General features: G+C 46.3%; 2 protein-coding genes across 2 annotated transcripts in view; one reads left to right on the top strand and one right to left on the bottom strand.

Moving 5' to 3' along the window:
• Positions 1-20,348, top strand: part of LOC148442501 (sodium/glucose cotransporter 2-like) — a 104,460-nt gene extending 84,112 nt beyond the window's left edge. Inside the window, exons 12-14 of the mRNA XM_088463883.1 lie at positions 1,164-1,379; positions 4,018-4,081; positions 20,197-20,348. Of these exons, the coding sequence (XP_088320009.1) occupies positions 1,164-1,379; positions 4,018-4,081; positions 20,197-20,336 (420 nt within the window). The 3' untranslated portion in view covers positions 20,337-20,348. The remainder of the gene's footprint in view (positions 1-1,163; positions 1,380-4,017; positions 4,082-20,196) is intronic.
• Positions 20,120-25,117, bottom strand: part of RPUSD4 (RNA pseudouridine synthase D4) — a 52,430-nt gene continuing 47,432 nt past the window's right edge. The window contains exon 7 of the mRNA XM_088463884.1: positions 20,120-20,605. Coding sequence (XP_088320010.1) covers positions 20,369-20,605 — 237 coding nt within the window. The 3' untranslated portion in view covers positions 20,120-20,368. The remainder of the gene's footprint in view (positions 20,606-25,117) is intronic.

Below are 25,117 nucleotides of genomic sequence, written 5' to 3' on the forward strand. Positions count from 1 at the left end.
CCCTACACACCGAACATCCCAACAGCATCATTCCATTCTGTCACCCTACACACCGAACATCCCAACAGCATCATTCCATTCTGTCACCCTACACACCGAACATCCCAACAGCATCCTTCCATTCTGTCATCCTACACACCGAACATCCCATCATCCTTCCATTCTGTCATCCTACACACCGAACATCATCCTTCCATTCTGTCATCCTACACACCGAACATCCCATCATCCTTCCATTCTGTCATCCTACACACCGAACATCATCCTTCCATTCTGTCACCCTACACACCGAACATCCCAACATCATCATTCACCATACACAGTGAACATCCCAACATCATCCTTCCATTGTGTCACACCGAACATCCCAACATCATCCTTCCATTCTGTCATCCTACACACAGAACATCCCAACATTATCTTTCCATTCTATCACCCTACACACCAAACATCCCATCATCCTTCCATTCGGTCATCCTACACACCGAACATCATCCTTCCATTCTGTCACCCTACACACCGAACATCCCAACATCATCCTTCACCATACACAGCGAACATCCCAACATCATCCTTCCATTCTGTCATCCTACATACCGGACATCCCAACATCATCCTTCCATTCTGTCATCCTACATACCGGACATGTCAACATCATCCTTACATTCTGTCACTCCACACACCGAACATCCCATCATCCTTCCATTCTGTCACCCTACACACCGAACATCCCAACAGCATCCTTCCATTCTGTCATCCTACACACAGAACATCCCAACATCATCTTTCCATTCTGTCACCCTACACACGGATCATCCCAACATCATTCTTCCATTCTGCCAGACCGAACATCCCATCATTATCCTTCCGTTCCATCACCCTACACACAGAACATCCCAACATCATCCTTCCATTCTGTCACCCTACACACCGAACATCCCAACAGCATCCTTCCATTCTGTCACCCTACACACCGAACATCCCAACAGCATCCTTCCAGTTGGTCATCCCACAATTCAAACATCCCGGCAGCATCCATCCCTACAGTCACACTTCCCTCACACCCCGCATATATTCCCGTACACTTCCCTCACATCCCACATCTATTCTCGCACACCCCATGGTTCACCTGCTACAAGCCATAACTGAGTCTCTCTCCACAGGGCGCATTCTGGGGTCTGATTGGGGGGCTGTTCCTGGGTCTGTGCCGCATGGTGCCTGAATTTGCCTTTGGATCAGGAAGCTGTTCTGTTCCCAGCTCCTGCCCTGCACTGATCTGTGGCGTCCATTATCTCTACTTCGCAATTATCCTCTTCTTATGCTCCGCATTCATCATTCTGGCTGTGTCTTACGTCACCCCTGCAATCCCGGACTCACAGGTGAGGCCCCGCCCATCACAGGGATATTGCTTAGGGCCATGTGAGATGATATGGACAGTAACCATAATGGGCAGCAACCAATCAGCTTTTACCTGCCTGGTGACAACGGCCAATGAAAGCAGGTGGCTGATTCCAGTCATGGGACAAACAACCAATCATTGTCTGATTAGTCAGTTACTGTACAACAGCATCACAATTACAGTATGGAAGATGCAGTATGGGCAGCGCAGGGAGACCCCAATCTGAAGAGCGCAGTCGATTTAAGAGGCAAAAGGGGTATTCAATTAGGTGCGTAAAGTACCGTTCTTTTCGCCTGGAGAGGTTTTCCCCGTCATCGCTGGTTTTCAATGCAGTAAAGTATCACGCTCATTCCCGTATTCAATTCCAAATCAGCGAAAACGGAACCTGGCAAATTCGATACCGGCTAAACGTGCTGTCAGATTTGGGGAAATCAGCCTGACACCCCCCTATAAATACCCCCAAATAGCCCTGCTGAAGGTATTTGGGGTACTTAAATGAGCTCAATAGCTGCTAATTTGCGTCTTTGCAGAAGTGGTGAAGAATAGCATTTAGCAGGTTTTTTATTAAGAAAATAGCTATTCCCAGCAAATTTGGGGTACATGAAAATGGGGGCTAGCATATTTTGAAGTTGCTAAAGTGAAGTTTTAAAAAACTTAAAAAATCCACCTGCAACGAACACCTGCAATCTTAACAACACCTGGGGCATACTTGGGGGACCCCTTGGAGTCTATTTCGCAAGTTAAGTTTGTCCCCCAACTTTGTTCTTTTTCAACCCCAAAATGAAAGTACTTTTTTAGGGGTGTTCTGTAGTTTGTTTATTTTTAACTTTGACAGTTTACCTTTGGGGGACTGTCCCAAGGGAGCAGGGTGGTTCCCGCAAGTTTGCACCTCAAAACCCTATTCTGCACTTTTTTCCGACAGTTTTCATAGGAGAATCTTTTTCGCCTATTCCAATACATTGTTTTTCCGCAGCGGTGGAAAAGTCTGTGGAATTGAATACAAGGATAAGTTTTCGCCTGGCGTAATTACATCACCGGCAAAACTGCTCTGCAAAAACAGACTTTTCGCACCTAACTGAATACCCCCCAGAGACTTAATAGGAGTCATAGGGCCTGATTCAGACCCACTCGCGAGCGGCTGTCCGCTCGCAAGTGGGTCGATGTTATGCACTGCGCATGCGCACGACGGCGGGAGCTCCGTCGTGCGCATGCGCGAGACGCGACGAGCGAAGGACTTTCCTTCGCTCGTTGTGTCTGATCAAAGGGGGCGTGCTGTCGATGTTGATTGACAGCAAGCCCCCTTTGGTGGGCGTGCCTCCCAGACAGGGGCGTTCCTAAGGGAACGCCTACCGTCAGAAGCCGGCCCCACTGACATCACTAGTGATGTCAGTGGGAGTGATTTTGGCTCTGATAGAGCCAAAATCACTCCGAGCCTTGCGGTTGAGAAACTCAACCGCAGGCTCCGGCTCGCAGTGGCGATGGTCGCGATGGTCAAGACCATCGCAGTCATCAACCTGCACGCTCGTATGAGCTGTGGGTAGTGACCCACAGCTATACGAGCGTCCAGGAGGACGCTCCATAATTATGGAGGACGGCCCTCATTCAGAGCGTGCACTCTGCTCAGACCGTACGGCTCTGAATGAGGGCCTATGTCCGATCCTAATAGGATGAGCCAGCACACCGCTGATGGCCAGCTCCCTATGGCACGATCCCACATCAGTTACCGCTATGATGGCCAGCTCCACATGGCATGCTCCCACATCAGACTCACCGATATGATGGCCAGCTCCCTATAGCACGATCCCAACTGCTATGATGGCCAGCTCCCCATGGCACGATCCCACATCAGTCACCGCTATGATGGCCAGCTCCCCGTGGCACAATCCCACATCAGTCATCGCTATGATGGCCAGCTCCCCGTGGCACGATCCCACATCAGTCACTGCTATGATGGCCAGCTCCCCGTGGCACATTTCCACATCAGAGTCACCGCTATGATGGCCAGCTCCCCGTGGTACATTTCCACATCAGAGTCACCGCTATGATGGCCAGCTCCCCATGGCACAATCCCACATCAGAGTCACCGCTATGATGGCCAGCTCCCCATGGCACAATCCCACATCAGAGTCACCGCTATGATGGCCAGCTCCCCATGGCACAATCCCACATCAGAGTCACCGCTATGATGGCCAGTTCCCCATGGCACAATCCCACATCAGAGTCACCGCTATGATGGCCAGTTCCCCATGGCACAATCCCACATCAGAGTCACGGCTATGATGGCCAGTTCCCCATGGCACGATCCCACATCAGAGTCACCGCTATGATGGCCAGCTCCCCATGGCACAATCCCACATCAGAGTCACCGCTGATGGCCAGCTCCCCATGGCACAATCCCACATCAGAGTCACCGCTATGAATGACATCCGTCTCCCAGTGGGATCACGCTCAGTACTGGCTCTGGCACCTCCTTCTGTTGTGGACTAATGCAGCGGTACTCTCGGCAGCATTGCATAGTGCAGGACTCTGTAATTACATTAAGAACACCAATCTCTGAGCAAAATGTATAGACACTAAAGGATAGAACAGTAAAATAAATGCTCATTGTCTCTCCACAGCTCTATCGCTTAGTGTTCAGCCTCCGCAACAGTCAGGAGCCACGAGAAGAAATGGGAACATCAGGTAGAGTTCTCCACTTTACTAACAGTAGATCACCACCATTGTCGCTTGAAGACTGAATATAGCTCGGTTCATTTGGATGCAACAAAGACTCGGCACTCGCTCCAGTCACCGCAAGTAATACATCATGTCCGCAATAAGGACTCTGCCCTCAGGGGTCTATGTACTAAGCCTTAGAGAGAAATAAAGTGGATGGAGATGAAGTACCAACCAATCAGCTCCTGTCATATTACACCTGTGCTTGAAGGAGACAGTTAGGAGCTGATCGGTTGGTACTTAATATCCATCCACTTTCTCTCTCTCAAAGACGTAGTACATAAACCCCTCAGTCCTGTCACCGCCAGTTATACATCATGGTCACAATAAGGGCTCAGCACTCAGTCCTGTCACCACCAGTTATACATTATGGTCACAATAAGGGCTCAGCACTCAGTCCTGTCACCACCAGTTATACATCATGGTCACAATAAGGGCTCAGCACTCAGTCCTGTCACCTCCAGTTATAAATCATGGTCACAGTAAGGACAAAGCACTCAGTCCCATCACCACCAGTTATACATCATGGTCACAATAAGGACTCAGCACTCAGTCCTGTCACCACCAGTTATACATCATGGTCACAATAAGGACTCAGCACTCAGTCCCGTCACCACCAGTTATACATCACGGTCACAATAAGGACTCAGCACTCAGTCCTGTCACCACCAGTTATACATCATGGTCACAATAAGGGCTCAGCACTCAGTCCTGTCACCACCAGTTATACATCATTGTCACAATAAGGACTCAGCACTCAGTCCCGTCACCACCAGTTATACATCATGGTCACAATAAGGACTCAGCGCCAGTTTTACATCATGGTCACAATAAGGACTCAGCGCCAGTTATACATCATGGTCACAATAAGGACTCAGCACTCAGTCCTGTCACCACCAGTTATACATCATGGTCACAATAAGGACTCAGCACTCAGTCCCGTCACCACCAGTTATACATCATGGTCACAATAAGGACTCAGCACTCAGTCCCGTCACCACCAGTTATACATCATGGTCACAATAAGGACTCAGCACTCAGTCCCGTCACCACCAGTTATACATCATGGTCACAATAAGGACTCAGCACTCAGTCCTGTCACCACCAGTTATACATCATGGTCACAATAAGGACTCAGCACTCAGTCCCGTCACCACCAGTTATACATCATGGTCACAATAAGGACTCAGCACTCAGTCCTGTCACCACCAGTTATACATCATGGTCACAATAAGGGCTCAGCACTCAGTCCCATCACCACCAGTTATACATCATGGTCACAATAAGGACTCAGCACTCAGTCCTGTCACCACCAGTTATACATCATGGTCACAATAAGGGCTCAGCGCCAGTTATACATCATGGTCACAATAAGGACTCAGCGCCAGTTATACATCATGGTCACAATAAGGGATCAGCACTCATTCCTGTCACCACCAGTTATACATCATGGTCACAATAAGGGCTCAGCACTCAGTCCTGTCACCACCAGTTATACATCATGGTCACAATAAGGGCTCAGCACTCAGTCCTGTCACCGCCAGTTATACATCATGGTCACAATAAGGACTCAGCACTCAGTCCTGTCACCTCCAGTTATACATCATGGTCACAATAAGGGCTCAGCACTCAGTCCTGTCACCTCCAGTTATACATCATGGTCACAATAAGGGCTCAGCACTCAGTCCTGTCACCACCAGTTATACGTCATGGTCACAATAAGGTCTCAGCGCCAGTTTTACATCATGGTCACAATAAGGACTCAGCGCCAGTTATACATCATGGTCACAATAAGGGATCAGCACTCAGTCCTGTCACCACCAGTTATACATCATGGTCACAATAAGAACTCAGCACTCAGTCCTGTCACCTCCAGTTATACATCATGGTCACAGTAAGGGCTCAGCACTCAGTCCCGTCACCACCAGTTATACATCATGGTCACAATAAGGACTCAGCACTCAGTCCTGTCACCTACAGTTATACATCATGGTCACAATAAGGGCTCAGCACTCAGTCCTGTCACCACCAGTTATACATCATGGTCACAATAAGGACTCAGCATACAGTCCTGTCACCGCCAGTTATACATCATGGTCACAATAAGGGCTCAGCACTCAGTCCCATCACCACCAGTTATACATCATGGTCACAATAAGGGCTCAGCACTCAGTCCCGTCACCACCAGTTATACATCATGGTCACAATAAGGACTCAGGACTCAGTCCTGTCACCACCAGTTATACATCATGGTCACAATAAGGACTCAGCTCTCAGTCCCGTCACCACCAGTTATACATCACGGTCACAAAAAGGGCTCAGCACTCAGTCCCGTCACCACCAGTTATACATCATGGTCACAATAAGGACTCAGGACTCAGTCCTGTCACCACCAGTTATACATCATGGTCACAATAAGGACAAAGCACTCAGTCCTGTCACCACCAGTTATACATCATGGTCACAATAAGGGCTCAGCACTCAGTCCTGTCACCACCAGTTATACATCATGGTAACAATAAGGGATCAGCACTCAGTCCCGTCACCACCAGTTATACATCATGGTCACAATAAGGGCTCAGCACTCAGTCCCATCACCACCAGTTATACATCATGGTAACAATAAGGACTCAGTCCTGTCACCACCAGTTATACATCATGGTCACAGTAAGGACTCAGCACTCAGTCCTGTCACCACCAGTTATACATCATGGTCACAATAAGGGCTCAGCACTCAGTCCTGTCACCTCCAGTTATACATCATGGTAACAATAAGGGCTCAGCACTCAGTCCTGTCACCACCAGTTATACATCATGGTCACAATAAGGGCTCAGCACTCAGTCCTGTCACCACCAGTTATACATCATGGTCACAATAAGGGCTCAGCACTCAGTCCCGTCACCACCAGTTATACATCATGGTCACAATAAGGGCTCAGCACTCAGTCCCATCACCACCAGTTATACATCATGGTCACAATAAGGACTCAGCACTCAGTCCTGTCACCGCCAGTTATACATCATGGTCACAATAAGGGCTCAGCGCCAGTTATACATCATGGTCACAATAAGGACTCAGCGCCAGTTATACATCATGGTCACAATAAGGGATCAGCACTCATTCCTGTCACCACCAGTTATACATCATGGTCACAATAAGGGCTCAGCACTCAGTCCTGTCACCGCCAGTTATACATCATGGTCACAATAAGGGCTCAGCGCCAGTTATACATCATGGTCACAATAAGGACTCAGCGCCAGTTATACATCATGGTCACAATAAGGGATCAGCACTCAGTCCTGTCACCACCAGTTATACATCATGGTCACAATAAGGGCTCAGCACTCAGTCCTGTCACCTCCAGTTATACATCATGGTCACAATAAGGGCTCAGCACTCAGTCCCGTCACCACCAGTTATACATCATGGTCACAATAAGGGCTCAGCACTCAGTCCCATCACCACCAGTTATACATCATGGTCACAATAAGGACTCAGCACTCAGTCCTGTCACCGCCAGTTATACATCATGGTCACAATAAGGGCTCAGCGCCAGTTATACATCATGGTCACAATAAGGACTCAGCGCCAGTTATACATCATGGTCACAATAAGGGATCAGCACTCATTCCTGTCACCACCAGTTATACATCATGGTCACAATAAGGGCTCAGCACTCAGTCCTGTCACCGCCAGTTATACATCATGGTCACAATAAGGGCTCAGCGCCAGTTATACATCATGGTCACAATAAGGACTCAGCGCCAGTTATACATCATGGTCACAATAAGGGATCAGCACTCAGTCCTGTCACCACCAGTTATTCATCATGGTCACAATAAGGGCTCAGCACTCAGTCCTGTCACCTCCAGTTATACATCATGGTCACAATAAGGGCTCAGCACTCAGTCCTGTCACCACCAGTTATACGTCATGGTCACAATAAGGTCTCAGCGCCAGTTTTACATCATGGTCACAATAAGGACTCAGCGCCAGTTATACATCATGGTCACAATAAGGGATCAGCACTCAGTCCTGTCACCACCAGTTATACATCATGGTCACAATAAGAACTCAGCACTCAGTCCTGTCACCTCCAGTTATACGTCATGGTCACAATAAGGTCTCAGCGCCAGTTTTACATCATGGTCACAATAAGGACTCAGCGCCAGTTATACATCATGGTCACAATAAGGGATCAGCACTCAGTCCTGTCACCACCAGTTATACATCATGGTCACAATAAGAACTCAGCACTCAGTCCTGTCACCACCAGTTATACATCATGGTCACAATAAGGGCTCAGCACTCAGTCCTGTCACCTCCAGTTATACATCATGGTAACAATAAGGGCTCAGCACTCAGTCCTGTCACCACCAGTTATACATCATGGTCACAATAAGGGCTCAGCACTCAGTCCCGTCACCACCAGTTATACATCATGGTCACAATAAGGGCTCAGCACTCAGTCCCATCACCACCAGTTATACATCATGGTCACAATAAGGACTCAGCACTCAGTCCTGTCACCGCCAGTTATACATCATGGTCACAATAAGGGCTCAGCGCCAGTTATACATCATGGTCACAATAAGGACTCAGCGCCAGTTATACATCATGGTCACAATAAGGGATCAGCACTCATTCCTGTCACCACCAGTTATACATCATGGTCACAATAAGGGCTCAGCACTCAGTCCTGTCACCGCCAGTTATACATCATGGTCACAATAAGGGCTCAGCGCCAGTTATACATCATGGTCACAATAAGGACTCAGCGCCAGTTATACATCATGGTCACAATAAGGGATCAGCACTCAGTCCTGTCACCACCAGTTATACATCATGGTCACAATAAGGGCTCAGCACTCAGTCCTGTCACCTCCAGTTATACATCATGGTCACAATAAGGGCTCAGCACTCAGTCCTGTCACCTCCAGTTATACATCATGGTCACAATAAGGGCTCAGCACTCAGTCCTGTCACCACCAGTTATACGTCATGGTCACAATAAGGTCTCAGCGCCAGTTTTACATCATGGTCACAATAAGGACTCAGCGCCAGTTATACATCATGGTCACAATAAGGGATCAGCACTCAGTCCTGTCACCACCAGTTATACATCATGGTCACAATAAGAACTCAGCACTCAGTCCTGTCACCTCCAGTTATACATCATGGTCACAGTAAGGGCTCAGCACTCAGTCCCGTCACCACCAGTTGTACATCATGGTCACAATAAGGGCTCAGCACTCAGTCCTGTCACCACCAGTTATACATCATGGTCACAATAAGGACTCAGCACACAGTCCTGTCACCGCCAGTTATACATCATAGTCACAATAAGGGCTCAGCACTCAGTCCTGTCACCACCAGTTATACATCATGGTCACAATAAGGACTCAGTGCCAGTTATACATCATGGTCACAATAAGGACTCAGCACTCAGTCCTGTCACCACCAGTTATACATCATGGTCACAATAAGGGATCAGCTCTCAGTCCTGTCACCACCAGTTATACATCATGGTCACAATAAGGTCTCAGCGCCAGTTATACATCATGGTCACAATAAGGACTCAGCGCCAGTTATACATCATGGTCACAATAAGGACTCAGCACTCAGTCCTGTCACCACCAGTTATACATCATGGTCACAATAAGGGCTCAGCACTCAGTCCTGTCACCTCCAGTTATACATCATGGTCACAATAAGGACTCAGCACTCAGTCCTGTCACCGCCAGTTATACATCATGGTCACAATAAGGGCTCAGCACTCAGTCCTGTCACCTACAGTTATACATCATGGTCACAATAAGGGCTCAGCACTCAGTCCTGTCACCACCAGTTATACATCATGGTCACAATAAGGGCTCACCACTCAGTCCTGTCACCACCAGTTATACATCATGGTCACAATAAGGACTCAGCGCCAGTTATACATCATGGTCACAATAAGGACTCAGCACTCAGTCCTGTCACCACCAGTTATACATCATGGTCACAATAAGGGCTCAGCACTCAGTCCTGTCACCTCCAGTTATACATCATGGTCACAATAAGGGCTCAGCACTCAGTCCCATCACCAACAGTTATACATCATGGTCACAATAAGGACTCAGCGCCAGTTATACATCATGGTCACAATAAGGTCTCAGCGCCAGTTATACATCATGGTAACAATAAGGACTCAGCGCCAGTTATACATCATGGTCACAATAAGGGATCAGCACTCAGTCCTGTCACCACCAGTTATACATCATGGTCACAATAAGGACTCAGCACTCAGTCCTGTCACCTCCAGTTATACATCATGGTCACAATAAGGGCTCAGCACTCAGTCCCGTCACCACCAGTTATACATCATGGTCACAATAAGGGCTCAGCACTCAGTCCTGTCACCACCAGTTATACATCATGGTCACAATAAGGGCTCAGCACTCAGTCCCGTCACCACCAGTTATACATCATGGTCACAATAAGGACTCAGCACTCAGTCCCGTCACCACCAGTTATACATCATGGTCACAATAAGGACTCAGCGCCAGGTATACATAATGGTCACAATAAGGACTCAGCGCCAGTTATACATCATGGTCACAATAAGGTCTCAGCGCCAGTTATACATTATGGTCACAATAAGGGCTCAGCACTCAGTCCTGTCACCACCAGTTATACATCATGGTCACAATAAGGGCTCACCACTCAGTCCTGTCACCACCAGTTATACATCATGGTCACAATAAGGGCTCAGCACTCAGTCCTGTCACCACCAGTTATACATCATGGTCACAATAAGGACTCAGTCCTGTCACCACCAGTTATACATCATGGTCACAATAAGGACTCAGCACTCAGTCCTGTCACCACCAGTTATACATCATGGTCACAATAAGGGCTCAGCACTCAGTCCTGTCACCACCAGTTATACATCATGGTCACAATAAGCACTCAGTCCTGTCACCACCAGTTATACATCATGGTCACAATAAGGGCTCAGCACTCAGTCCTGTCACCACCAGTTATACATCATGGTCACAATAAGGACTCAGTCCTGTCACCACCAGTTATACATCATGGTCACAATAAGGGCTCAGCACTCAGTCCTGTCACCACCAGTTATACATCATGGTCACAATAAGGACTCAGTCCTGTCACCACCAGTTATACATCATGGTCACAATAAGGGCTCAGCACTCAGTCCTGTCACCACCAGTTATACATCATGGTCACAATAAGGACTCAGTCCTGTCACCACCAGTTATACATCATGGTCACAATAAGGGCTCAGCACTCAGTCCTGTCACCACCAGTTATACATCATGGTCACAATAAGGACTCAGTCCTGTCACCACCAGTTATACATCATGGTCACAATAAGGGCTCAGCACTCAGTCCTGTCACCTCCAGTTATACATCATGGTCACAATAAGGGCTCAGCACTCAGTCCTGTCACCACCAGTTATACATCATGGTCACAATAAGGACTCAGCACTCAGTCCTGTCACCACCAGTTATACATCATGGTCACAATAAGGGATCAGCTCTCAGTCCTGTCACCACCAGTTATACATCATGGTCACAATAAGGTCTCAGCGCCAGTTATACATCATGGTCACAATAAGGACTCAGCGCCAGTTATACATCATGGTCACAATAAGGACTCAGCACTCAGTCCTGTCACCACCAGTTATACATCATGGTCACAATAAGGGCTCAGCACTCAGTCCTGTCACCTCCAGTTATACATCATGGTCACAATAAGGACTCAGCACTCAGTCCTGTCACCGCCAGTTATACATCATGGTCACAATAAGGGCTCAGCACTCAGTCCTGTCACCTACAGTTATACATCATGGTCACAATAAGGGCTCAGCACTCAGTCCTGTCACCACCAGTTATACATCATGGTCACAATAAGGGCTCACCACTCAGTCCTGTCACCACCAGTTATACATCATGGTCACAATAAGGACTCAGCGCCAGTTATACATCATGGTCACAATAAGGACTCAGCACTCAGTCCTGTCACCACCAGTTATACATCATGGTCACAATAAGGGGTCAGCACTCAGTCCTGTCACCTCCAGTTATACATCATGGTCACAATAAGGGCTCAGCACTCAGTCCCATCACCAACAGTTATACATCATGGTCACAATAAGGACTCAGCGCCAGTTATACATCATGGTCACAATAAGGTCTCAGCGCCAGTTATACATCATGGTAACAATAAGGACTCAGCGCCAGTTATACATCATGGTCACAATAAGGGATCAGCACTCAGTCCTGTCACCACCAGTTATACATCATGGTCACAATAAGGACTCAGCACTCAGTCCTGTCACCTCCAGTTATACATCATGGTCACAATAAGGGCTCAGCACTCAGTCCCGTCACCACCAGTTATACATCATGGTCACAATAAGGGCTCAGCACTCAGTCCTGTCACCACCAGTTATACATCATGGTCACAATAAGGGCTCAGCACTCAGTCCCGTCACCACCAGTTATACATCATGGTCACAATAAGGACTCAGCACTCAGTCCCGTCACCACCAGTTATACATCATGGTCACAATAAGGACTCAGCGCCAGGTATACATAATGGTCACAATAAGGACTCAGCGCCAGTTATACATCATGGTCACAATAAGGTCTCAGCGCCAGTTATACATTATGGTCACAATAAGGGCTCAGCACTCAGTCCTGTCACCACCAGTTATACATCATGGTCACAATAAGGGCTCACCACTCAGTCCTGTCACCACCAGTTATACATCATGGTCACAATAAGGGCTCAGCACTCAGTCCTGTCACCACCAGTTATACATCATGGTCACAATAAGGACTCAGTCCTGTCACCACCAGTTATACATCATGGTCACAATAAGGACTCAGCACTCAGTCCTGTCACCACCAGTTATACATCATGGTCACAATAAGGGCTCAGCACTCAGTCCTGTCACCACCAGTTATACATCATGGTCACAATAAGCACTCAGTCCTGTCACCACCAGTTATACATCATGGTCACAATAAGGGCTCAGCACTCAGTCCTGTCACCACCAGTTATACATCATGGTCACAATAAGGACTCAGTCCTGTCACCACCAGTTATACATCATGGTCACAATAAGGGCTCAGCACTCAGTCCTGTCACCACCAGTTATACATCATGGTCACAATAAGGACTCAGTCCTGTCACCACCAGTTATACATCATGGTCACAATAAGGGCTCAGCACTCAGTCCTGTCACCACCAGTTATACATCATGGTCACAATAAGGACTCAGTCCTGTCACCACCAGTTATACATCATGGTCACAATAAGGACTCAGCACTCAGTCCCGTCACCACCAGTTATACATCATGGTCACAATAAGGACTCAGCACTCAGTCCTGTCACCACCAGTTATACATCATGGTCACAATAAGGGCTCAGCACTCAGTCCTGTCACCACCAGTTATACATCATGGTCACAATAAGGGCTCAGCACTCAGTCCTGTCACCACCAGTTATACATCATGGTCACAATAAGGACTCAGCACTCAGTCCTGTCACCACCAGTTATACATCATGGTCACAATAAGGGCTCAGCACTCAGTCCTGTCACCACCAGTTATACATCATGGTCACAATAAGGACTCAGTCCTGTCACCACCAGTTATACATCATGGTCACAATAAGGACTCAGCACTCAGTCCTGTCACCACCAGTTATACATCATGGTCACAATAAGGGATCAGCACTCAGTCCTGTCACCACCAGTTATACATCATGGTCACAAAAAGGACTCAGCACTCAGTTCTGTCACCACCAGTTATACATCATGGTCACAGTAAGGACTCAGCACTCAGTCCTGTCACCACCAGTTATACATCATGGTCACAATAAGGACTCAGCACTCAGTCCCGTCACCACCAGTTATACATCATGGTCACAATAAGGACTCAGCACTCAGTCCTGTCACCACCAGTTATACATCATGGTCACAATAAGGACTCAGCACTCAGTCCTGTCACCACCAGTTATACATCATGGTCACAATAAGGGCTCAGCACTCAGTCCTGTCACCTCCAGTTATACATCATGGTCACAATAAGGACTCAGCACTCAGTCCCGTCACCACCAGTTATACATCATGGTCACAATAAGGACTCAGCACTCAGTCCTGTCACCACCAGTTATACATCATGGTCACAATAAGGACTCAGCACTCAGTCCTGTCACCACCAGTTATACATCATGGTCACAATAAGGACTCAGCACTCAGTCCCGTCACCACCAGTTATACATCATGGTCACAATAAGGACTCAGCACTCAGTCCTGTCACCACCAGTTATACATCATGGTCACAATAAGGACTCAGCACTCAGTCCTGTCACCACCAGTTATACATCATGGTCACAATAAGGACTCAGCACTCAGTCCTGTCACCACCAGTTATACATCATGGTCACAATAAGGACTCAGCACTCAGTCCTGTCACCACCAGTTATACATCATGGTCACAATAAGGGCTCAGCACTCAGTCCTGTCACCACCAGTTATACATCATGGTCACAATAAGGACTCAGTCCTGTCACCACCAGTTATACATCATGGTCACAATAAGGACTCAGCACTCAGTCCTGTCACCACCAGTTATACATCATGGTCACAATAAGGACTCAGCATTCAGTCCCGTCACCACCAGTTATACATCATGGTCACAATAAGGACTCAGCACTCAGTCCTGTCACCACCAGTTATACATCATGGTCACAATAAGGGCTCAGCACTCAGTCCTGTCAACACCAGTTATACATCATGGTCACAATAAGGACTCAGCACTCAGTTCCGTCACCACCAGTTATACATCATGGTCACAATAAGGACTCAGCACTCAGTCCTGTCACCACCAGTTATACATCATGGTCACAATAAGGGATCAGCACTCAGTCCTGTCACCACCAGTTATACATCATGGTCACAAAAAGGACTCAGCACTCAGTTCTGTCACCACCAGTTATACATCATGGTCACAGTAAGGACTCAGCACTCAGTCCTGTCACCACCAGTTATACATCATGGTCACAATAAGGACTCAGCACTCAGTCCCGTCACCACCAGTTATACATCATGGTCACAATAAGGACTCAGCACTCAGTCCTGTCACCACCAGTTATACATCATGGTCACAATAAGGACTCAGCACTCAGTCCTGTCACCACCAGTTATACATCATGGTCACAATAAGGGCTCAGCACTCAGTCCTGTCACCTCCAGTTATACATCATGGTCACAATAAGGACTCAGCACTCAGTCCCGTCACCACCAGTTATACATCATGGTCACAATAAGGACTCAGCACTCAGTCCTGTCACCACCAGTTATACATCATGGTCACAATAAGCACTCAGCGCCAGTTATACATCATGGTCACAATAAGGACTCAGCGCCAGTTATACATCATGGTCACAATAAGGGATCAGCACTCAGTCCTGTCACCACCAGTTATACATCATGGTCACAATAAGGGGTCAGCACCTCCAGTTATACATCATGGTCACAATAAGGACTCAGCGCCAGATATACATCATGGTCACAATAAGGACTCAGCGCCAGTTATACATCATGGTCACAGTAAGGACTCAGTCCTGTCACCACCAGTTATACATCAAGGTCACAATAAGGGCTCAGCACTCAGTCCTGTCACCACCAGTTATACATCATGGTCACAATAAGGACTCAGTCCTGTCACCACCAGTTATACATCATGGTCACAATAAGGGCTCAGCACTCAGTCCTGTCACCACCAGTTATACATCATGGTCACAATAAGGACTCAGTCCTGTCACCACCAGTTATACATCATGGTCACAATAAGGGCTCAGCACTCAGTCCTGTCACCACCAGTTATACATCATGGTCACAATAAGGACTCAGTCCTGTCAACACCAGTTATACATCATGGTCACAATAAGGGCTCAGCACTCAGTCCTGTCACCACCAGTTATACATCATGGTCACAATAAGGACTCAGTCCTGTCACCACCAGTTATACATCATGGTCACAATAAGGACTCAGCACTCAGTCCCGTCACCACCAGTTATACATCATGGTCACAATAAGGACTCAGCACTCAGTCCTGTCACCACCAGTTATACATCATGGTCACAATAAGGGCTCAGCACTCAGTCCTGTCACCACCAGTTATACATCATGGTCACAGTAAGGACTCAGCACTCAGTCCTGTCACCACCAGTTATACATCATGGTCACAATAAGGACTCAGCGCCAGTTATACATCATGGTCACAATAAGGGATCAGCACTCAGTCCTGTCACCACCAGTTATACATCATGGTCACAATAAGGGGTCAGCACTCAGTCCTGTCACCTCCAGTTATACATCATGGTCACAATAAGGACTCAGTCCTGTCACCACCAGTTATAGATCATGGTCACAATAAGGACTCAGCACTCAGTCCTGTCACCACCAGTTATACATCATGGTCACAATAAGGACTCAGTCCTGTCACCACCAGTTATAGATCATGGTCACAATAAGGACTCAGCACTCAGTCCTGTCACCACCAGTTATACATCATGGTCACAATAAGGACTCAGCACTCAGTCCTGTCACCTCCAGTTATACATCATGGTCACAATAAGGGATCAGCACTCAGTCCTGTCACCTCCAGTTATACATCATGGTCACAATAAGGGCTCAGCACTCAGTCCTGTCACCACCAGTTATACATCATGGTCACAGTAAGGACTCAGCACTCAGTCCTGTCACCACCAGTTATACATCATGGTCACAATAAGGACTCAGCACTCAGTCCTGTCACCACCAGTTATACATCATGGTCACAATAAGGACTCAGCACTCAGTCCTGTCACCACCAGTTATACATCATGGTCACAATAAGGACTCAGCACTCAGTCCCGTCACCTCCAGTTATACATCATGGTCACAATAAGGGCTCAGCACTCAGTCCTGTCACCACCAGTTATACATCATCATGGTCACAATAAGGACTCAGCACACAGTCCTGTCACCACCAGTTATACATCATGGTCACAATAAGAACTCAGCACTCAGTCCTGTCACCTCCAGTTATACATCATGGTCACAATAAGGACTCAGCACTCAGTCCAGTCACCACCAGTTATACATCATGGTCACAATAAGGGCTCAGCACTCAGTCCTGTCACCTCCAGTTATACATCATGGTCACAATAAGGACTCAGCACTCAGTCCTGTCACCACCAGTTATACATCATGGTCACAATAAGGACTCAGTCCTGTCACCACCAGTTATAGATCATGGTCACAATAAGGACTCAGCACTCAGTCCTGTCACCACCAGTTATACATCATGTTCACAATAAGGACTCAGCACTCAGTCCTGTCACCACCAGTTATACATCATGGTCACAATAAGGACTCAGCACTCAGTCCTGTCACCTCCAGTTATACATCATGGTCACAATAAGGGCTCAGCACTCAGTCCTGTCATCTCCAGTTATACATCATGGTCACAATAAGGGCTCAGCACTCAGTCCTGTCACCACCAGTTATACATCATGGTCACAGTAAGGACTCAGCACTCAGTCCTGTCACCACCAGTTATACATCATGGTCACAATAAGGACTCAGCACTCAGTCCTGTCACCACCAGTTATACATCATGGTCACAATAAGGACTCAGCACTCAGTCCTGTCACCACCAGTTATACATCATGGTCACAATAAGGACTCAGCACTCAGTCCTGTCACCACCAGTTATACATCATGGTCACAATATGGGATCAGCACTCAGTCCTGTCACCACCAGTTATACATCATGGTCACAATAAGGACTCAGTCCTGTCACCACCAGTTATACATCATGGTCACAATAAGGACTCAGCACTCAGTCCTGTCACCACCAGTTATACATCATGGTCACAATAAGGACTCAGCATTCAGTCCCGTCACCACCAGTTATACATCATGGTCACAATAAGGTCTCAGCACTCAGTCCTGTCACCACCAGTTATACATCATGGTCACAATAAGGACTCAGCACTCAGTCCTGTCACCACCAGTTATACATCATGGTCACAATAAGGACTCAGCGCCAGTTATACATCATGGTCACAATAAGGGATCAGCACTCAGTCCCGTCACCACCAGTTATACATCATGGTCACAATAAGGGGTCAGCACTCAGTCCCGTCACCACCAGTTATACATCATGGTCACAATAAGGACTCAGCACTCAGTCCTGTCACCACCAGTTATACATCATGGTCACAATAAGGGCTCAGCACTCAGTCCTGTCACCACCAGTTATACATCATGGTCACAATAAGGACTCAGCACTCAGTCCTGTCACCACCAGTTATACATCATGGTCACAATAAGGGGTCAGCACTCAGTCCCGTCACCACCAGTTATACATCATGGTCACAATAAGGACTCAGCGCCAGTTATACATCATGGTCACAGTAAGGACAAAGCACTCAGTCCTGTCACCACCAGTTATACATCATGGTCACAATAAGGGCTCAGCACTCAGTCCTGTCACCACCAGTTATACATCATGGTCACAATAAGGACTCAGTCCTGTCACCACCAGTTATACATCATGGTCACAATAAGGACTCAGCACTCAGTCCCGTCACCACCAGTTATACATCATGGTCACAATAAGGACTCAGCACTCAGTCCTGTCACCACCAGTTATACATCATGGTCACAATAAGGGCTCAGCACTCAGTCCTGTCACCACCAGTTATACATCATGGTCACAGTAAGGACTCAGCACTCAGTCCTGTCACCACCAGTTATACATCATGGTCACAATAAGGGATCAGCACTCAGTCCTGTCACCACCAGTTATACATCATGGTCACAATAAGGGGTCAGCACTCAGTCCTGTCACCTCCAGTTATACATCATGGTCACAATAAGGACTCAGCACTCAGTCCTGTCACCACCAGTTATACATCATGGTCACAATAAGGACTCAGTCCTGTCACCACCAGTTATAGATCATGGTCACAATAAGGACTCAGCACTCAGTCCTGTCACCACCAGTTATACATCATGGTCACAATAAGGACTCAGCACTCAGTCCTGTCACCTCCAGTTATACATCATGGTCACAATAAGGGATCAGCACTCAGTCCTGTCACCTCCAGTTATACATCATGGTCACAATAAGGGCTCAGCACTCAGTCCTGTCACCACCAGTTATACATCATGGTCACAGTAAGGACTCAGCACTCAGTCCTGTCACCACCAGTTATACATCATGGTCACAATAAGGACTCAGCACTCAGTCCTGTCACCACCAGTTATACATCATGGTCACAATAAGGACTCAGCACTCAGTCCTGTCACCACCAGTTATACATCATGGTCACAATAAGGACTCAGCACTCAGTCCCGTCACCTCCAGTTATACATCATGGTCACAATAAGGGCTCAGCACTCAGTCCTGTCACCACCAGTTATAGATCATGGCTGGAGACCCAGCACCACCTCACCCGGGGGCACCATGCTGGTGTGACAGTGTACTCCTTGCTATCTTTATCCAAGAGTAGAGGGGTAACTGACATATAATCCGAAAAGAAAATCTGTAGATTCAGGGGAAACTCAAAAGTGGTCCTAACGTACAGAACCAGATCACAAAATGTTTTTTATACAAGTAGATAAAATAAGGGAATATAGTGATTGTGGGAATAAGATTATATAGGAAATTGTGGGTGAGATCAGAGGGGAAGCGGGTGAGAGGGAAGAGACGGAGATATTGTTAGACGCCCCCTTATTATTGAGTCACGGTGACGCCATTATGACGCATGTGAACAGCGATCTGTATGGGTTTCCCCCCCGGTTCCAAGCCGTGGCCATAAAGCACCACGCCATGTAAGGATTTCTGTACATAACGACAGCGGTGGAAGGGTTACTAGGACCCTGTGTAAATAGGACATTTCCATCCCGCGTCAGCAGTAACGAGACTCTTCTGGTATAAAGCGATTTTATTACAGTTCTATAGATTATAAAGAGATCACATATAATAAATCTTCTCTCTCCGCAGGGATCTATGATTCCAGTATCCCACAGAATGGCTCCGCACTGCCCAGCATCAGAGAGGACCCGGGACTGGCGCGTCTGGTCAACGTGAACGCCCTGATCATGATGAGCTGCGCAGTCTTCCTCTGGGCGTACTATGCTTGAATAAAAGTTATTATTGCCAAGATGTCGGTGTCTCAATGTTCGGGGGCACCATCGTCTGGGGGTACTTCAATGCTCTGCAGGCTAGGGACAGGGATGTGCAGGCAACGGAGGGTTCTCAGGAAATGTTTAGGGGGTGAACAGCGCAGCACAATAGGGTCCTGCCCAGGGGAGAGTGGGAGGGTGACCTGCGCAGCGTGAAGATGGAGCAGAAGAGTTCGAGCCTGTGGGAGAGAGAGTCCGAGAGCTCGAAGCACAGACTGGGGGGGTTTCTGGTGAGAGAGATAGAGAGACTGACAAAGGTCACATTATTCATTACTCACACAGAGATTACCCCATAACGCAGAGATTACCCTTATTACACAGAGATTACCCTCATTACACAGAGATTATCACATAACGCAGCGATCACCCTCATTACACAGCAATTACCCTCAGTACGCAGCGATTACCCCATAACGCAGCGATTACCCTCATTACACAGAGACTACCCTCATTACACAGCGATTACCCTCGGTACACAGCGATTACCCTCGGTACACAGCGATTACCCTCGGTACACAGCGATTACCCTCGGTACACAGCGATTACCCTCGGTACACAGCGATTACCCTCGGTACACAGCGATTACCCTCGGTACACAGCGATTACCCTCGGTACACAGCGATTACCCTCGGTACACAGCGATTACCCTCGGTACACAGCGATTACCCTCGGTACACAATGATTACCCTCGGTACACAGCGATTACCCTCGGTACACAGCGATTACCCTCGGTACACAGCGATTACCCTCGGTACACAGCGATTACCCTCGGTACACAGCGATTACCCTCGGTACACAGCGATTACCCTCATTACACAGCGATTACCCTCATTACACAGAGATTACCCTCATTACACAGAGATTACCCCATAACGCAGCGATCACCCTCATTACACAGAGATTAGCCCATAACGCAGCGATCACCCTCATTACACAGAAATTACCCTCATTACACAGAAATTACCCTCATTACACAGAAATTACCCTCATTACACAGAAATCACCCTCATTACACAGAAATCACCCTCATTACACAGCGATCACCCTCATTACACAGCGATTGCCCTCATTACACAGAGATTGCCCTCATTACACAGAGATTGCCCTCATTACACAGAGATTGCCCTCATTACACAGAGATTGCCCTCATTACACAGAGATTGCCCTCATTACACAGAGATTGCCCTCAGTACACAGAAATTACCCTCAGTACACAGAGATTACCCTCATTACACAGAGATCACCCTCAGTACACAGAGATCACCCTCAGTACACAGCGATTACCCTCATTACACAGAGATTACCCTCATTACATAGAGATTACCCCATAACACATTACCCTCATTACACAGAGATTACCCCATAACACATTACCCTCATTATACCCTCATTACACAGAGATTACCCCATAACACATTACCCTCATTATACCCTCATTACATAGAGATTACCCCATAACACATTACCCTCATTACACAGAGATTACCCCATAACGCAGCGATTACCCTCATTACACAGAGATTACCCCATAACACATTACCCTCATTATACCCTCATTACATAGAGATTACCCCATAACACATTACCCTCATTACACAGAGATTACCCCATAACGCAGCGATTACCCTCATTACACAGAGATTACCCCATAACACATTACCCTCATTACACAGAGATTACCCCATAACACAGCGATTACCCTCATTACAGAGATTACCCCATAACACATTACCCTCATTACACAGAGATTACCCCATAACACATTACCCTCATTATACCCTCATTACACAGAGATTACCCCATAACACATTACCCTCATTATACCCTCATTACACATTGATTATCCCATAATACATTGCCCTCATTATACCCTCATTACACAGAGATTACCCCATAACACATTACCCTCATTATACCCTCATTACACAGAGATTACCCCATAACACATTACCCTCATTATACCCTCATTACACATTGATTATCCCATAATACATTGCCCTCATTATACCCTCATTACACAGAGATTACCCCATAACACATTACCCTCATTATACCCTCATTACACAGAGATTACCCCATAACACATTACCCTCATTATACCCTCATTACACATTGATTATCCCATAATACATTGCCCTCATTACACAAAGATTACCCCATAATGCAGCAATTAACCTCATTACACAGAGATTACCCCATAACACATTACACAGAGATTACCCCATAACATATTACCCTCATTAGTAGTCGATACAGGGAGAGGGTCTCCGCACAAGCTTTTAAATTGACATATTTCTAGCCAAAATCTCAGATCGTGTGGCAATAAAAATCATAAGTATTACATCAATATTGAAATACTTAAATAAATGCCATAAGCAAATAAAGTTGGCGGTGCTCCCCTAGAATTAGATTACAATATAGCACAAAAAAGGAAATAAAACGCATTTTGTTGGGGGCACAGACTTATTTTCATCTGTTAAAAAAAATTATTTTAATGTTGTATTTAACTAGTTTTGAAGCACTTAAGACAAAATAATCACAAATCATAAATGAAATATATCACACTGGATAATTGGACATATTTGTAAACCAATTCTCCTCACAAATTCAGGTCAAAAATAAGTTCTGTCATACGGTTTAGTAAGACCCAGAGGATAGTTATCAGTGTGATTAACAATAGTAATAGAGGGCAAAAACGTTTTTAGATCATGTTCATGAGTAAAGTACGTTTTGGGGAACTGAGCAAACCCCTACCTACGGTGGTACATTTGTCAGAGAGTTAAGAGGGAAGAGAAGTTTAGTTTACACAGAGAGAATCAGTAACGTCATACATCTGCTTTCCAATTTCATTGCCTCCAAACTGCTGTACAGAGGAGATACGATGAGAGTACATATATAAAAGACAATTATTGACCCACTTTAGTGCTTCTGCTGTCTGTAAACCTGTGCCCGGCTCCTGCAGGCCAGTACCGTTGAGAGTGCGAAGAAAGTTTATAGATTCCACCAACGGTCTGATATTTACCAAATAAATTACAAAATGTAAAGGATATGTTATTATAGCGCTACAGGTGTGTGTCACTCTGAATGCAGAGATAATACCAGATAGTTTACTATACTATTAATTACGTCACCGGTATCACCTATAAGGTATTCCGTAGATAGCCCCTTTTTTTTCGTGTTGCTAAACACTAAATCTTGAGAAACCAGACGCTTGTTACACGCACATATGAAGATTATCCAATCTATAAACCTGGTATATAATACGAAGATGCTGCTAGTAAAGTACTTTTCAGAAATGGATTATTTTGTAATTTATGTGCTCTGATTATTTGGTGAATATCAGACCAATGGTGGAATCTATAAACTTTCTTCGCACTCTCAACGGTACTGGCCTGCAGGAGCCGGGCACAGGTTTACCGACAGCAGAAGCTCTAATTAAAGGGGATCAGTTATTGTCTTATATATGTACTCTCATCACATCTCCTCTGTACGGCAGTTTGGAGGCAATGAGATCTGAAAGCAGATGTATGACGTTACTGAATCTCTCTTTTCACAATATCTGCTGCTTACCTTATTATTCTTACTATAATAACGGCTACTGTGGAGGGGGCACTCACTGAAGTCATATGAAGCTTTATAGCAGATGGTATAACAGCCATATCTTACTCCTCAGATTGGTATAAAAGAACTGCTCAAACTTCTCTCTACCCTCTTAACTCTCTGACAAATGTACCACCGTAGGTAGGGGTCTGCTCAATTCCCCAAAACGTACTTTACTCATGATCTAAAAACTTGTTTGCCCTCTAATAATACTATTGTTATCACACTGATAACAATCCTCTGGGTCTTACTAAACCATATGACAGAACTGATTGTGGCCCAAATTTGTGAGGGTAATTAGTTTACAAATATGTCCAATTATCCAGTGATATATTTCATATATGTTTTGTGATTTTTTTTGTCTAAGTGCTTTAAAACTAGTTACATAACATTATAATAAATTTTAACAAATGAAAATAAGTTTGTGCCCCCAACAAAAAGTTTGCTTTCCTTTTCTGTGCTACATTACTCCCATTACACAGAGATTACCCCATAACACAGCAATTACCCTCGTTACATAGAGATTACCCCAAAACACAGCAATTACCCTCATAAAACAGAGATGACCCCATAACACAGCAATTACCCTCATTATACAGAGATTACCCCATAACACATTACCATCATTATACAGAGATTAGCCCATAAAACAGCAATTACCCTCATTACACACAGATTACCCCATAACACAGCAATTACCCTCATTATACAGAGATTACCCCATAACACAGCAATTACCCTCATTACACACAGATTACCCCATAACACATTACCCTCATAACTCTGTAACTTGAATCCATAACAATAAATGAATGGAATTCAATCAGGTCTACTCCCGACCACTGCCCGTGTACATCTCCACCAGGGATAGAGCATCAGGGTTCTCAGGGAGTAGAAAACTCATCCCTTGCATGTCCTCTCACTACAGGCCGTATTCCCCACAGGTTACAGCAGGGGAGGGGGAGCAGCTCCTGTACCTAATCCCATCACCACTAATGCTGGGTACACACTACAGATATATCCCCTGTAAGTCCTCTCACTACAGGCCGTATTCCCCACAGGTTACAGCAGGGGAGGGGGAGCAGCTCCTGTACCTAATCCCATCACCACTAATGCTGGGTACACACTACAGATATATC

Source organism: Taudactylus pleione, unplaced genomic scaffold, assembly GCF_031769625.1.
Source record: "Taudactylus pleione unplaced genomic scaffold, aTauple2 ptg001489l, whole genome shotgun sequence".
NCBI classification, from domain to species: domain Eukaryota; kingdom Metazoa; phylum Chordata; class Amphibia; order Anura; family Myobatrachidae; genus Taudactylus; species Taudactylus pleione.